Source organism: Sus scrofa, chromosome 6 (genome assembly GCF_054392235.1).
Source record: "Sus scrofa isolate SSC_HxYL_T2T_F1_AM1 chromosome 6, Sscrofa_HxYL_maternal_Yorkshire_Landrace_v2.0, whole genome shotgun sequence".
In the NCBI taxonomy this organism is placed as follows: Eukaryota; Metazoa; Chordata; class Mammalia; order Artiodactyla; family Suidae; genus Sus; species Sus scrofa.
In genome coordinates, this window is record NC_139388.1 from 100036268 (window position 1) to 100052370 (window position 16103).

General features: G+C 56.9%; 1 protein-coding gene and 1 long non-coding RNA gene across 4 annotated transcripts in view; one reads left to right on the forward strand and one right to left on the reverse strand.

The window, feature by feature from the left end:
- Positions 1 to 16103, reverse strand: part of LOC100620374 (bone morphogenetic protein 8A) — a 32957-nt gene that overhangs the window by 4730 nt on the left and 12124 nt on the right. Inside the window, exons 2-6 of one of the 3 annotated variants that reach the window (XM_003356326.6) lie at positions 13635 to 13824; positions 13092 to 13240; positions 2446 to 2640; positions 1590 to 1669; positions 1005 to 1115 (exon numbers count right to left, since the gene is read on the reverse strand). In XM_003356326.6, coding sequence (XP_003356374.5) covers positions 1005 to 1115; positions 1590 to 1669; positions 2446 to 2640; positions 13092 to 13240; positions 13635 to 13824 — 725 coding nt within the window. Of the gene's footprint in view, positions 1 to 1004; positions 1116 to 1589; positions 1670 to 2445; positions 2641 to 7830; positions 9987 to 11948; positions 12098 to 13091; positions 13241 to 13634; positions 13825 to 16103 lie in introns of those variants that run through there. The other 2 variants (XR_014807516.1, XM_084964026.1) reach the window with 2 other exon arrangements.
- Positions 9073 to 10904, forward strand: LOC146402692 (uncharacterized). Its single transcript, XR_014807524.1, has 3 exons — positions 9073 to 9182; positions 10195 to 10395; positions 10630 to 10904. It is a non-coding gene; the product is annotated as an uncharacterized LOC146402692 (long non-coding RNA).

Below are 16103 nucleotides of genomic sequence, written 5' to 3' on the forward strand. Positions count from 1 at the left end.
CCTCTAACTAGAGTGTCCAGATCAATGTTCTGAGCCTGAGAAAACATGTGAAACACTAAGCAATAAGCAGCAGCAACAGTGTTCCTATTAGAAAGGACTTTTCAGGGTTTGAAGTTACCCCAGACACTGGGGCATCAAAATCTCTACAATGTGGAGTTCCTGTCGTGGCACAGTGGAAATGAATCTGACTAGGAGCCATGAGGTTACGGGTTCGATCCCTGGCCTTGCTCAGTGGGTTAAGGTTCTGGCGTTGCCATGAGCTGTAGTGCAGTTTACAGACACAGCTTGGATCTGGTGTTGCTGTGGCTCTGGCGTAGGCCAGCAGCTATAGCTCCAATTAGACCCCTAGCCTGGGAAGCTCCATATTGCCGCAGGAGCAGCCCTAAAAGGACAAAAAAGACAAAAAAAAAAAAAAAATCTCTGCAATGTGTAGGAGCACAAAGAGCTGAGAGCGACCCAGGAGAAAGGGCCAGTGGCAGAGGAGCAGGAGGGGAAGCCAAAGCCAGGAGGGCACAGGGCACCCAGCGACTCCTGCACAGGAAGAGGGGGAGAAGGCACACACACTCACTTACCCCACCCCTGAGTGTTTGTGTCACATGCAGGAGGCTGAACAAACCAGTGAACAAGGGCACATGTGTGTTCTGGGTGCAGAGATAGCTGTGAGGATGCCTGTCTGTTATGAACATGCTGTGCCCTTGATCACCAGCAGGGGGCCCCTTATGAGTCTCGTACCTGAGCGTCCCCACGGGCCCATGGAGTGCACACGCATATGTGTGTGCACACCAAGCAGCCAGGGTCTGGTGCCTGGAAGTTCAGATGCCCCAGGGGCTCTGCATAGAGTGGCCACAGAGGACCTGATTCCCTCCGGATGAGGGAGTTCACTGCGCTGCGTGCATGATGGTTTCCACATAGGGAAAGTCCCTGACATGAGCAGTGCTGCCGTCACCTCCTGGCTGCGGGCGCCCCTCTCCCCTGTATCCAGGCAGGAGGGACGCGGTACTGACCAGGGACTGCAGGATGGCGTGGTTGGTGGCGTTCATGCAGGAGTCCAGTGGGAAAGAGCACTCCCCTTCACAGTAATAGGCTGAGTAGCCTTGGGGGGCGATGACCCAGTCCTGGGGTAAAGAGAGAAGGTGAGGCTCATCCATGTTCCCCTCCCAAGCCCTTGGGTCCAGCACCTGCTACAGCACCACTCAGGGCTGCCCCTCACCCTCCCTCAGCCTCAGGACCCCTCCCAGGGCAGTGTCCCCCTGAAGACTCTCAGCAGATGGGGGCTGGGCCCGAGCTCTGCCCCCGTCATGTTCCATCAGCGCCCAGCTTCCTCCCCAGCCGGCCTCCAGTCACAGCAAAGGCCAGAGATACCATCCACCCTGGCTTCAGATTTCCTGCTGCAGATCTGACATTTTATGGCTGAGGAGTCAGACTCTCTCCCTTTTGCCTGGTTTTTATAGAAAAGCACTTTTCACTGTAAAAGCAGCATAGTCTCCCTTTAGTCAATTTGCTGAACACAGAAGAAAATCAAACTCCCCCATAACTGGGCCTCCCCTTGGACAGACACTTGCCGGGGGGGGAAGGAGAGGGAACGTTACCAGCCAGCCCAGGTCCTGGAAGCTGACGTAGAGCTCGTGCCGACGGCATACCTGCCGGCCGTGGGAGCCGTGGACGTCATCTGTGGGGGCAGACGAGGCAAGGTCATTGCTGGGGCTCCTTCTCTGTGCAGCTAGAGTTCCTGCTCTAAAGGGCATACTTGCTGAATAAATGAGAGGAGAAACTAACACATGGGGTCATATAAAGCCCATCCCTGCAACTGCTGGTGACACGACACCTCAAGAACCTTCCATGGCTCCAGATAGCTCCCCACAGATACAGAGTCGCCCCACACTCAGCTCAGCCTCCCCTGACTCTCACCCTGTGGGCCTCCTGGGGGTCCAATAAATGGCCCAGGGACCCTCGGCCACCAGGGCTGGACCTCCTTTCCTCCAGAGACACCCCTGACCTCGTCCACCTCTCCTGCCTGTTCGTCCCGCGGAGCAAGGGCTCCCATTGAGGCCCAGAAAGGCCGACTCCCCGTGAGGGAAAGGAGGGCTCCTGGCGGGTTAGGCCCATCCTGGTCCCGAGGGGCTGGGTGGTGGGGACACCGTCACATAAACACCGCATCCTGCAGGACGCCTGGGACAGCACCGAGGGCCACCAGGGGCAGCTGACGCTGACGGAGCCCTGGGGGTGGGGGGTGCCTGGTGGGCCTGGGAAGCCAGAGAAGGGACCTCGGGGCAGCAGGGACTCAAGGGCAGACGCTCAGAGTCCTGAGGGGGACAGTGACTGGCCCCGAGGTGCGGGAGCAAAGGGTGTCGGGAAAGGTGGCCAGGTGACCGTTGGCTTGACCCCCCGACCCCCACCCCGAGCCAGGAGGGTGCCAGTCCCCCCAACCCCGGGCCCCGGGCTCACCGAAGATCCCAGGCAGTTTGTTCGGGGGCGGCAGCTCGTTGCTTCTCTTCGGCGGCCTCCTCCTCAGGGGCCTCACCGCCCGAGGGGCACGGACAGGGCCTGGGCTCGCCCTGAAAAAGGTGACCACGAAAGGCTGTTTGGAGCGCGGGGCCTGTCGCCCCAGCAGACCGGCCAGGCCAGGATCCACGCTGCGCCCTGAGACAGAGAGAGCAGAGAGGGTGGTCACTTGCGGGCAGGGACCTGCACGGGACACAGTGGGGACCCCCCTGTGGGCCGGCCGGGGGCAGGGAGGCTGAGGCTTCAGGGGACCCACTGTGCCTCAGTTTCCTCCTCTGAAGCCCCGAGTCCCACGTCCAGCCCCAGCTCCCAGCGGGTCTGCAGGGGACAGGGGAGGGGCCTCTCGAGCCCAGGACTGGGGGTTAATGATGGTCCTGGGCACTGCCAGTTGTGACAGTGCTTTGCAGCTTCCAGCCAGGTCACGTGGTGATCTCAGCCGGTCTTCATAGTGATGCCAGAGCCCACCCTTCACTGAGAAATGTCAGGGCCCCTCAGTGACGGCCCAGAGCCTCGCTGCCAGGGACCCTCGGCACCAGGTCCCACGTCTCAGGGCTCCGAGGCCCGAGTTCCACCTTCCACCCCACACCTTCTGGGGAGCAGGGTGGGATTTACACCCCCCAGCCACCGGGGCACTGCCAGGACTTCATGCTTGCTCTGCTCAGCACCACCCGAGAGCAGGCCACTCACTGTCCCCTGATGCCCCCAAAGAGACTCCAGGCTCAGCGGGCAGAGACATTGGCCCCAAGTCCCTAACCTGGATTCAACCACCAAGGTCTAATTCTGGAGTCCAAGTTCTTATCCATTTAAGTTCTTAACCACTGGGTTTGTGGTATAAAAGGGAAGAGAGAGAAAAGACTGTGGGCAGGGACATAACTGGGGCCTCAGCCGAGGAACAGTGATGCTTGTAAAAGTAGAATTTTATCCACAGCCACTTAAAGACTGAGGACGCAGGAAAAACACACTGATTATCCCTGGAAAAGTCCACACCATCAATGAAACTATCTTTGTTTCTCTTTGTATTTCTAACAACCTCTTGTTTTTTTCATTGTCAAAGCAGTATAACAACTCTAAAGAAACCTAGAAAAAAATCACCCATAAACTCCCTCCCCACTCCACTTCATTTCCATTTTCTTGCATTTTTTCATATGTTAATATAAGTTGTGAGCATAACAAAGAAGTTTTATCTTTTCTCAATTTTTTCACACAAACACTTTCTCAGTTGTTAAAGTGAGTCTCAACTATGAACATTTCTTTCTTTTTTTTTTCTTTTTTGGCCTCCTTGCGGCACGTGGCGTTCCCGGGCCAGGGGTCAGATCCGAGCAATAGTCTTGACCTAAGCTGAAAATGCAATAATTTGAGATCCTTAATTCGCAGTGCTGGACTGGGGATTGAACCTGAATCCTAGTGCTCCCAAGAAGCTGCCAATTCCAATACACCACCGTGGGAACTCCTTTTTTGTCTTTTAAGGCTTCACCTGTGGCATATGGAAGTTTCCAGACTAGGGGTCAAATGGGAGCTGCAGCTGCCAGCCTAAGCCACAGTCACAGCAGCTAGGGATCCAAGCCGTGTCTGTGACCCATGCTGAAGCTTGTGGCAACCCAGGATCCTTAACCCACTGAGCAAGACCAGAGATCGACCCACAACCTCATGGGTTCAATCCTCATCGAACCCACCTAAGAACCAGTCAGGTTATTGAGCCATTAAGCCACAACAGGAACTCCTCAACTATGAATATTCCAAACATATAAAATTCCTTTGAGTAGATACACCATAATATATATTTATTTTACACCATAATATTTAGATGTTAGTGCATCTTTAGACATTTAGATTATTCCCCGGATTTCATCGTAAAGATGAGAATCCGATGGAACCTCTTCATTTCCCTTCCCTGGGAATTTTCTCAGACCAAACAAGGACGTGACTGTGAACTCACCGTCATGTTCCCTAAAACACAGAGCCGAGCATCCCACTTCCAGCACATTTCACCCCAATGTTGCAACACGGATGCACACACACACGCACATGCACATCTATGTAGGGCGTGTACACATTTGCACACACATACACATTTACATCTGTTCCATTAGGGGCTTCGACATCCTCCACCGCACAGGTCACGGACATGCCTGCCCCCCGCAGCCCTGCTCAAAGATCAGCCTCACACAGCTGTGCTTTAGCCCCGAGTCCAGGGGCCAGAGTGGACCCAACAACTAGTCAACCAGAGACAACCTTCGACCTGTGACGTCACCTGCCACCAACATGCCCTGGACCCATTGCAGGCTCACCTCGGGGTGACCCTGCTGGGACGGGAGGTTGTCGGCTGCAGGAGCTGACACTGGAAGGGGCCCCGTTTGGGGAGTTTGGGTCACGGCAAGTCAGGGTCACGAGGAAGAGCGGGCCGTGAGGATGCGGAGCCACCAGACACCGCAGCCCTGCCGCAGAGGGGGAGGCCCTGGAGCGATGCGGGCAGGAGGGCGGCTGTCGTCCCCAGCGCACCCGAGTGGAGCTCCTCGCCTGGTGGACACGTGGGGCAGCCTCAGCCCGAAGCCCCCCAGGCCCATGTGTGCTGCTGTCCTGTCCTGGGAGTCCCTGGAGAGCCCTGTGCCCCAGGGGCCAGGGAGACCTTTGAGGCCCCCAAAGCCATGTTCACTGTGGACTTTTCTTTGTGCAGCTGTTTGGTCAAGGATCATACTGGGGTCTCCGGAGCTCAGAGAGAGGGGGCAGCAGGGGAGACCCGGGCTGTGCAGGGTGTGGCCTCCAGGCGCCCAGCTCTGGCAGGACCCTTCCCAGAAAGCAGAGGCAGGAACCTCAGGAGACCTGACCTGTGTGGAGGCCACCAGGCCTGCTGTCCCCTTCCCAGGTGACAGGGGATGGGTGGCCCTGCCTCGAGATGGGGCCACACAGTGGCCTCCCCCTGCAGGCCTGGGTGAAGATGCTGCTGCTCTGGGCGGGTGGGCCCCCGACACCTCCAGCCTCACCTGATTCTGAGTCAGCCCCATCAGGGCCCCGAGATTATAGGGAAGTCGGATGCTCACCTGCCCCATCCTGTCCCCGATATTTCCCCCCCCCCCCCCGCAACCGGTGCCAGGCCAAGCTTGCTCCCTTCTCTCCCCAAGGCCTCTTTCTGCTCCGGGTGCCACCTGCCCCTTCCCTGTGTCCCCTGCCCGACCTCAGCCTGCAGTCGTGGGTATGACCCTAGTGCCACATGGAGGGGCAATCAGGACGCCAGGCCAAAAGCCCTGGAAGGAATCCCAGCTGGACCTGCTTCTGTCCCACAGGTTATTTCCTCACTGCACCCTGACAACTAGGAACTCAATCCCTTTCCTGCTACTGTTAACAGCCCTCTAACTTGTCTGCTTCTGGAAACCTCTGCCTCCCCCACGCGGCTGCTGGGAAACCTCTCCCGACACCCAGGGCCGCTCAGGCCCTTTTCCCCAGAAGCCCCCAAAGGCAACTCAGTGACCTCCATCCACTCTCCACCCAGCCTCGGTCCCGACACCCCTGGCTGCCCCTCGGGAGCACCGTCTCTCCACGCGGGGCCTGGCCCTCCCACTGGGGGCTGGGGCGAGGCTCCAGGGAGGCCTCTCGAAGGTTGTCCCTGACCCGCTGGACCTTCCTCTTCTTACCCACGATCCCCTGACCGCTGTGGGGGCCCCAGAGCGGCACTGAGAAAGCACGGGCTCCACGGCAGGCCTGGGTTTGGACCCTCCACACACACATGGGGGCACACACACAGAGAGAGAAACTCGGGGTTTTTTCTGTGTGTATGTGTTGTTTATTTTTTTCCCCTAGGGCCACACCTGTGGCATATGGGGGTTCCCAGGCTAGGACTCGAATTGGAGCTGCAGCTGCTGGCCTACACCACAGCCACAGTAATGCTGGATCCAAGCTGTGTCTGAGACCTACACCACAGCTCACCGCAATGCCAGATCCTTAACCCACCGAGCGAGGCCAGGGATTGAACCCACATCCTCATGGATACTCATCAGGTTCGTGACCCCTATCACGGAACCACAATGGGAGCTCCTCTGTCTGGTTTTTGAGACTGTGGGGTCAGGATGGAGCACCTCGCCGCCCCTCTTGAGTTTCAAGGGAGTATGAACAAGACGCAGGCTTGGGCTCCAGAACAGAGAGGAAGCGGCTAAGTGTCTGTCCTGGATGACACAGGAACACTAGGGTTTGAGGTGAGCAAAGCCCTCTAAGGCCATCGGTCAGGTTTCTAGAACTCCTTCCGTCCTCGGCTGCGGCATTGGCCACACACAGAAGGACGGTTTATTCACAGAGGAGACTTCCCGGGGGAACATCGGTACCAACCGTCTCGCCCCCTTCAACTGCCCCCATTCCTCGTCCACTGGCCGCCTTGGTGTCTTGCTTCCCTTCTAGAGACATCGACGTAGCCACGAGGAGGAGGAATGTGCGGGGTGGAGAAGGTGAGGCTACAGGGAAACAAAACTCAGTGACGAAATGAAGGGCCAAAGGGAAAAACATTCGTTGAGACAGCATTTCTCCTGATCATAAATTCACATTTACGTGTGGTTTTCGTGGTTCTGGTACAACAGTGCCGTATGTAGACTCTGTTCCTCCCCCATCACTTTCCCCTACATTCCATGATTCACTCACAGGGAAAAGCACTTCCATGAAACCCTTCCAGCTGCATAGATTTTTTTTTTTTTTTTGGCCAGGGCCAGGATCGAACCCATGCCATAGCAGTGACAATGCTGGGTCCTAAACCTGCTTAGCCACCGGGGAACTCCCTCAAGTTGCACAGAATTTACCATAAGTATCACAGACAGAGAAGAGGATCATTGGAGCTGAGCTTTCTCAGAACTCACAGGACATACAAGGTCAACATCTCTGACTTCCTTGTTTTTCTCTTCTCTTTTTTTCTTTTTAGGGTCACACCCGAGGCATATGGAGGTTCCCAGGCTAGGGGTCCAATCGGAGCTACAGCTGCCAGCCACAGCCACAGCAACGTGGGATCCGAGCAGAGTCTGCCACCTACACCGCAACTCACAACACAGGATCCTTAACCCACTGAGTGAGGCCAGGGATCAAACCCACAGCCTCATGGTTCCTAGTCAGATTCGTTTCCACTGCACCACAACAGGAACTCCCCTTCTGTTTTCTAATTAAAGTCATATCCCTCTTGAGAGAACGAAGCCTATCCAGTGACAGCCAGTCTGGGATGTCAGGAGACAGCCAGCTAGATATTGGTGACACATAGGAATATGATTCTGGCTTCCCTGGGATGAAGTCCTGGCAGGTTCAAGTGAGAAGCACATGCCCTGGGACCAAGGTTCCCTTCCCATTAGGTTAGGGCCTCACCTGCGGCATATGGAGGTTCCCAGACTAGGGGTCAAATCGGAGCTACAGCTCCCAGCCACAGCCACAGGACCTACACCGCAGCTCACAGCAACACCAGATCCTTAACCTTCTGAGCAAGGCCAGGGATGACATCCGAGTCACAACAGGAACTTTTTTTTGTCTTTTTAGAGCCACACCCACAGCATATGGAGGTTCCCAGGCCAGGGGTTGAATAGGAACTGTAGTGCCAGCCTACACCATAGCCACAGCAGCTCGGGATCTGATCCCCATCTGCATCCTACACCACAGCTCACAGCAATGCCAGATCCTTAACCCACTGAGAAAGGCCAGGGATTGAACCCAAGACGTCATGGATGCTAGTCAGATTCATTTCCACTGAGCCTCGACGGGAACTCCTCCCCGTGCTCCTCCGCCGTCAGGCTGTCCCAGAGCTCGGTCAGGGTCAGTCCTGTCTTCTGGTGCACGTCAAACACAGCCTTCTCCATGATGATTCAGTCCCTGCACCGCTTCCCAGTCAGGGCATCGTGCATTTCTCCAAGATTTTGGGTTCGTTGGCCTTGGTGCAGTGCTCCAGGGTGGCCACCACTCTGGTCTTGCTACTGGACACCAGGTCCATCGCACTCCCCCATTCCTTTCACCTTCTTGCCGGGTATCACCCAGTTGGCTGGGTCCCCATATTTGGAAACCTGCACGGCTCCCAGCAGGGTTAGGTCGAGGTGACCCCTCGAATCATGGCAAATGATTCGTCACTGGAGAAAAAACAGCCCCGGGGAAGAAGGGTGACTGTTTGCCAGCATTGATCAGATCTGCATCTGCCTCATCTTTCAATGGGAACAGACCCAAGCCCAGAATTCCATTTTCACTGTCAAGGTGAATGGTTATATTGGGGCTGATGTAGCTGGAGGCCAAGAGAGGGATTCCTATGCTCAAATTGGCATACATGCCATTCTCAAATTCAAGAGCTGCCCGCTTGTTGACTGTGTCCTTGTGTTATCTGAAGACTGGCATATTTTATCTTCCTCTTTCCAGATTGTTAAATGCTCAATTCTTTTCTTGTATTTTTCCCCTGTATTACTCGATCTGCATAAATGTTAGGAACATGGATGTCTTCTGGGGCAAACAACCCACATCCACAATTTCTTCAACCTCCACCACTGAGGTTCCGGCAGCTTTGCATGTGGGCGTGTTGAAGTTCCGGGCGCTGGCCCTGAAGGTGATGTTTCCAGCGTGGTCAGCCTTCCACCCTTTCACCAAAGCACAATCCGCGGTGATGGCGTGCTCCAGAAGGTAGTGCTGCCTCCGAAACTCCCTCACCTCCCTGGGCTGCCTGAGGATGGCGATGTGGCAGATGGGTAAGTATCTGATGGGTGCGCCTCCCTCCTGGACCAGGGTTCCACAGGCCGTGGGGGTGTAGAAGGCAGGCACGCTGGCGCCCCCAACGCGGATGCGCTCGGCCAGGGTGCCCTGGGGTGTGAGCTCCAGCTCCAGCTCGCCCGCCAGGCACAGGTGCTCGCAGCGGGTGTTCGCCCCCAGGTACGAGCAGGTGATGCGAATGATCTGCTTGGTCTCCAGCAAAAGGCGCAGCCTGAAGTCCCCCACCCCCACGCTGCCGCTGACCACGGTCAAGTCCTTCACGCGGGTCTTGAGCAGCGCCCCAATCAGGTTCTCTGGGAGCCCACAGGGCTTGAAGCACCGCCGCCCGCCCCCCACCCCGCCCCCCATGATCCTCCCGCTGTCAACGATGTCTCTTGCCGCGCTTGGGGGCGCTGTTGGAGAAGCCATACAAGCGACCGGTCGCCAGCGCGGGCCCCAAGAGCCTAGCGGGGACCCGGCGCCCCAGCGCTGACGCCAGGAGCCGCGGGGCCGCCATCGTCCGCTCCGCTGGGACCTGGCAGGGACAGACCAGGCCGGCGGGGACGCGAGGCCGCCGTGCTCCCGCCGTGCGCCCCCGACCTGCGCGTCACAAACAGGGTCGCCTGGCGGTGACGCGCCCTCCTGCAGGTTCCCCGCTGCCCCGCTGGTCTCCACGCTCCAAGAACCCGAGGCGCGGAGCTTCCTGAGCCAGGAAGGCTGGAGGCCGGGATCGATCCGGAAGTCTGGCCAGAGGGAGGGAGGCGGCCCAGCGCGTGGGGGCCCTGGTCACCCCCCTCCCCAACGTCACCCTCCCTCCCAAGCGCGCTACTCCCGTCCCGTCCCCAAATTCACCTCCATGTTAGTGGTTCCAGCATCTGCGTCCCCAGCATTCACTGTCCTGTAACTTTTCCGTGGATGTCTACCAGGACCTCAAGAACATGCCTGCCGAACAGAACAGGACCCTGTGGAGCTCCTAAAAGCCTTTCTGTGTCTCCTATTTCTTGCTTTCAGGAAATGGGTCTCATCAGCCTCCATGGCCTTCCCTGAGTTCCAAGGGGCAGGTTCAGGCAGTTGCTCATCAGGGAAGGAAGGGGATGCAAAGACCAGGGAGGACCAGTCAAGCAATAATAGTACAGCCTCGGGGCAGGGTCCTGGTTCCTTCTCACTGGATGCACATAATGACATAGGCCTCTTACACACCCGAGAGAAAAGGTATATTCCTTCTGCTGCTTTTAGAAATGAATAAAATCGAACAGCTTGGAGCCCTTCCTTGCGTTTCTCTCTGGTTTAATTGCACCCTAACCACAATCACCTGTAGGCTGTAAGCTAATGATTAGGCCCCCTGAGTACACCATTGCCTGTGGGTTAAAGATTGTTCGCACATGATGTTTTTCAGGAACTTTCCTAGTCTGTTCTAATCTCTGATCAAGATGCCTTTCTCTCAAGTGCTGTTATTCTAGGCAATAACCCAGAAGACCCCCATCACCATCACGCCAAGGTCGCTGATGTCAGTCTTGGTGACTAAGATTCCCCCAAAGGAAGAAGGAAGCATGTTTGGCCCAGTACTGATTCTTCGCTGAAACCCTCTTTTTCTCCTTTTAGATTATAAACCTTCCTGCAATTCTTCCCCGAAGGGGGGCACGGTCTTTAAGGCATTAGCCTGCTGTGGCCTCCTTTGCCTGGCAAAGCAATAAAAGTGATTTTTTTTCCTTCACGCAAAACTCTGTCTTTGCATTTCTATTCGGCACCAGTGGACAGAAGCCAAGCTGACTTCCTACCTCAAACCTGCCCCGCCTCTATTTTCCCAAACCCTGGCAAAACCAAACCAAAACAAAACCTGTTAAAATGATGCACTGTTAAAAAAAATTAAAAAAAAAAAAAAAAGAGTTCCTGCTGTGGTGCAGTGGGTTGGGAACCTGACGGCAGCAGCTTGGGTCACTTCAGAGGAGTGGGTTTGATCCCACCGAGGGAGTGGGTTAAAGCATCCTGCTTTCCCACAGCTGTGGTGCAGGTCCCAGCTGTGGCTCGAATTCCCAGTCCCTGGCCTGGGAACTTTCATATGCATGAGTGCGACCATTTAAAAAAAAAAGACCCACTGGCTCAGTCCCTGTCCCCGAGTTTCCTTCCTGCACGTCCTCCATTTCTGCCGTGGGACAAGCCCCCTCAGCTCCGTCCCGGACCCTGTGAGGCTCCCAGGGCCTCTCTGACTTCACACCTGTCCCCTACAGCTTACTCTCCCCACTGAGGTCAGGGCATCTTTAGTTTGTACAAAAGATAAACACACTCTTTACTTTACGATAGTTGAGGTTTGTAGAAAATTGCTATATATCCAGAGTTCCGACGACGTACCCGGACTCGGTTTCCTCTGGAAAGTGTTAACACTTAAATGACTATGCTACATTCGTTACAATTCGTGAACCAATATTGGTATTTTATAATAATATTGGTGTCTTATTATTTACTGAACACCACGATTTGCTCATTTCACTGGTTTCCTTCAATGTCTTTCTCTTCCAGGATCCCATCCAGGGTCCCACCTGGCACCTAGTCATCACAGCGCCTTAGGCACCTCTGGGCTGTCACAATTTCTCAGACTTTGCCTGTTGTTTTTTGTTTGTTTTTGCCACCCTGTGGCATGTGGAATTCCTGGGCCAGGGATCAGATCTGAGCCGTAGCTGCGACCTCAGCTTCAACCTGGCAACGCTGGATCCTTAATCTGCTATGCTGGGCCTGGGGTGGAACCTGTGTCCCAGAGCTCTCAAGGTGCCTCCAATCCGATGTTGAAACATCGAGAACTCCAGACTTTCGCTGTTGTGATGACCTTGACAGTTCTGAGAAGTACTTGTCAGATATTCTGTCCTTCAACTTGGGTTTGTCTGGTGTTTTTCTCATCGTGCAACTGGGGCGCTGGGTTCTGGGGACAAAGACCATGAAGGTGAAGTCCTCCTCTCATCCCATCAGCTCGAGGGTGTCCGGGAGCCACCTGATGCCCCCGGGAGCCCGAGTGCCCGGCAGAGGGGCTGCTGCTCAGACTCCCCACCACAAAGTTACCCGTCACCCCGTCCACACTGCTGGGAAGCCAGTCACTAAGCGTAGCCCACACTCAAGGGCCAGGAGCTGCTACACCCCTTTGAGGGGGAGTGTCTCAGAGGGATGTTTTATAAAAAGCTGAATCTGACCAGGTTGCCCTCCACTGCTATTAAATAAAAGAACAGTTATTTTATTTCACATTGAATATTTTGCCCACCTCTCTCAGCCTCCTCTCCTCCCAGTCACTCCCTGGCCCCCTGTGCTCCAGCCATGGCGCCCCCTTGCTGTGCCTCAGACACACCAGCCCCTGGTCCCCCTTGGGCCTTTCTACCCCCATTGCCGGGGCTGAGGGAGGGTGTCCCCCAGACACCTGCTGAATGAACGAATGGGTGGATCCTCACTCTACAAATGAGGAAGCCGAGGCTTGGAAAGGTAAGTAGCCTGCACGGGCGCCGAGTTAAAAGGCTGCAGAGCCAGGCTTCATGCCCTGGCCTCTGGCTCAGAGCCTGAGGGTGGGACCACGTCCCCTGGCCCTGCCCAGAAGGGAGACTCCTGGTCAGTAGGAGGTGGCTCCACAGAGTCAGAATTACCCCATTTCTTGGGAAGGGAAAGCATGGCCTCGCTCTTAGCACCTGCTGGTCCTGAGGAAGGAGGGGAGGCCCTCTTGGCTGGTAGGGGGCCTCCTGCGGTCCCGCACTGCGGGGACCTCACCCTCCCGCCCACTGAGCCCCCGCGGTGGGGACAGGACTCTCGCCCCAGCCACACAGCTCAGAAAGGCCAGGTCTCCGGGGCCAAATGGGGGCTCCAGCTGCATGTGCCGCCAGCAGCTTCCTCGGAGCAGCCCCCAGGGGAAGGTTCGCCGCTGACCCGAGTCTTACCATCATCTGTTTCCACATAGAGCCGGAGTCCCAGGTCCTTGCTACGGTTCAAGAGCCAGCGGTCACTGGCTGCTGTCACGTCCAACACCAGCCAGCCCTCGTCCCCAGATCGGAGCGTCTGAAGATCCAAAAAGAACAAGTCAGACTCCCTGTGGACACGAAAGAACAATTAACCGAGGGCCGGCACCGCCTTGTCTTCCCAGGGCCCACCTGGGGACCATTAGTGGGGGCATCTACCCTGCCTGGCTCTGGCCTGGGCGCCTTACGTGCCTTATGTCACTGAGTGGACAAAGGCGTTACTGTGCCTGTGTACAGATGGGGAAACTGAGGCTCAGAAGCAGAGTGACCTGGGCACCGTCCCACAGGCAGGACAGCAGGGAGGGGACTTGAAGCCAGGTGATGCTGGGCCTCTCCCCACGGTGACACAAGGTCTGGGGCCAAGCATCTTTCTTTGAAGGTGGGCTGCTCCCCTTCTGTCCCCTGGGAAATGTCCCCCCAGGGTTGGGCCCGACACTCTGACAGAGGCGTGGGGGGGACCGGCACCTGTTGGACTGCTCGGGGACCACCTCGAACATGCTGACGTGGAGGGTCTGATTGAGCGGGTGGGTGCTGGGCAGCTTGTAAATCCGGAACTCCGCGGCTGTGACCGCCTCCCCCGCCGGGATCTGGGTCAGGTCAAAGCGGAACTCCTTCCAGTGGGGCTCCTGGTGGCCCAGGGCACGGTCCCGCTCCACTGAAAGACCAAGTGGGGCTGGTGGTCACGCGTGGCTCCGGCTCTGGCTCCTGGATGGGCTGCGTGAGGTGGGAGCCGGGGACCTGGGTGGTCTGGGAGGGGAGGCCCCCTCCTCGTGAATGGCTTGTCCCTATTCTGCCTCCTGGGTGCCGAGAGGGCTCCGAGGCCGTGTCACAAGGGCAACATCCATGTCTGGGTTCCAAGCCCCAAATCCAGCCTGCCTCGCTCAGCCCCCTGCTGCCTCTGGGACCCACAGATGCGGCAGAGAATGGTCCCTCCTCAGACCCAAGGCAGAAAAGGGCCACACTGGTGGCAGGGACATAGCTGAGTACACTTGAGCGGGACAGGGGCTCTCCCAGAGCCCGTGGTGTGTGGATGGCGGGGCGGGGCGGGAAGGATGGGCTTGCACCTGACTTTGGAGCTGGGCCTTGAGGGGAGAGAGTGGATTTGCCATGATGTCAGGGGAGAAAGACACCGCAGAGGAAGGGACCCGTGTGAACCCAGGTCCAGAGCTGAGGAAGGACGGCGCCAGCAGGGACCCGGCAGCCATAAAGCCCAGTGAAGGGCGGAGGGATGGCAGGACCATTATGGGAACAAGGCGAAGGAGGAAGGGAGGCTGGACGGAGACATGGAAAGGACAGGGAAGAAGCAAGGAGGATGGCAGCTCCTGGAGATGCTGGGTCAAGTGCTGGGGATGTTGGAGGGTCCCACGGAGTGACGGGCTGTGAGCAGGCTTCCCGGAGGAGGTGACACCTGAACTGCCCTGAAGGACAGGACAGAACCCTGGCAGGTGGAGAAGGTGGAAGGAAAGGTGTTCTAGGCAAAGGGACACCTGTACGCTCAGGTGTGGGTGCCGAGGCTGCCCACCCACCATCCAGCTGTGTACAGCTGGGGCTGTGAGTCTGGCCTGACTGGGGAAGGGCTGGAATTCTGGCCTTGGGGCGGGGGTTGTGCTCTGGCCAGTGGGGGGCCAGGGTTCTGGGCAACAGGGAGCATGGTTTGAGGGTGGAGTGGAAGCTATGTGTGGAGGCGAGGGTAAAGCCCAGGATGGCAGGGACTCGAGGTGGGGCTGGTCTAACGGTCTGGGCAAGAGACCGCAGGCGTGGAATAAACCCCACATTTGCCCAGCTGCCCGGAAATGCCCAGGACAGTGTATTTAGGACATCTCACTTGAGCCTCCTGTCACTTTCAAACACTAAAAAATCTGTGTTTCCATCAGGCAGGGGTGGGAGCCGCCCAGTGCCTCCCCCTAAACCAACACTGAGATTTTAATTACATGTCTGTGAGTCTTTTTAAAACGTCTCTCTCTGGCTACTGGGCTCAGGAACCACAAGTCCCCAGGCTGGTGGCAAAGGCGGATGTGGGAGCACTTCCTGTCCTGGTGGCGGGGACCTGGCCCAGTGATGGATGGGCAAACAGCTGTGCTGGGCGGGGCCCGTGGACGCACATTTGGGCAGGAGAGGAAACAGAAGGCCATGTGACAGGGACAATAGACCCGCAGCAAATGCCCACCCATGAGCCAGGCTGTTTCAGAGGCTGCGTGACACAGGCAGGGTGTGGCGGGCAGGGTTCTGGGCCTCTGCCCAGTGATGTTCGCCACGAGTATCACCACACGAGTCCCCGCCTCCCTGGAGACACACTCGCACACACAGCCTTGGGGACAATTTCCGTGCATTTGGTAGCAGCACAGAGCACCTCTGTGACGTGGCCAAGAAAACATCCCTGATCCCAGGATGAAACAGGTCCAGGCTGTTGGCTGTCACAGGGTGTGGCACAGACAGGGAGGAGGGGTCGCTGGGTCGTGCCCCACGCCTGACCCCTCGCAAAGCGCCCTTAAGTGTATCTGCCCCCAAGGCACAGCGGGGGCTGACGGCTGGATCTCTGGGAACCTCTGTCTTCAGGCCCGACGCTGACTCATGGTGGATCCAGGACTGAGGGACCAGCTGCGAACCAGCAGCTCCTGCGGGCACCAAGCACTGCGGCCTCGCTCCCTGGCTGAGCTGGGGGTCCACCGTGCTGTGTCAAGAGAACCTGGTTCACCTGGACTGACCCCAGTCCGAGGGTCTGTCCTGTGGGTTTGTAAAATCAATACCCACCCCCACCCCCCAGTAGTTGCAGCACAGGAAACCGCCCATCCAGCTGTTCCAGGCAAGCACTAGAAGCGGGACATTTTTAGGAACAAGATTTCCATGAAAAATTAGTGAAATGTCCTGGAGTGTGGAACTGGATAAAGAGAGTCACTCCTGTATCTGACAGTCAGTGGGGGAGGGGAGGGAGAA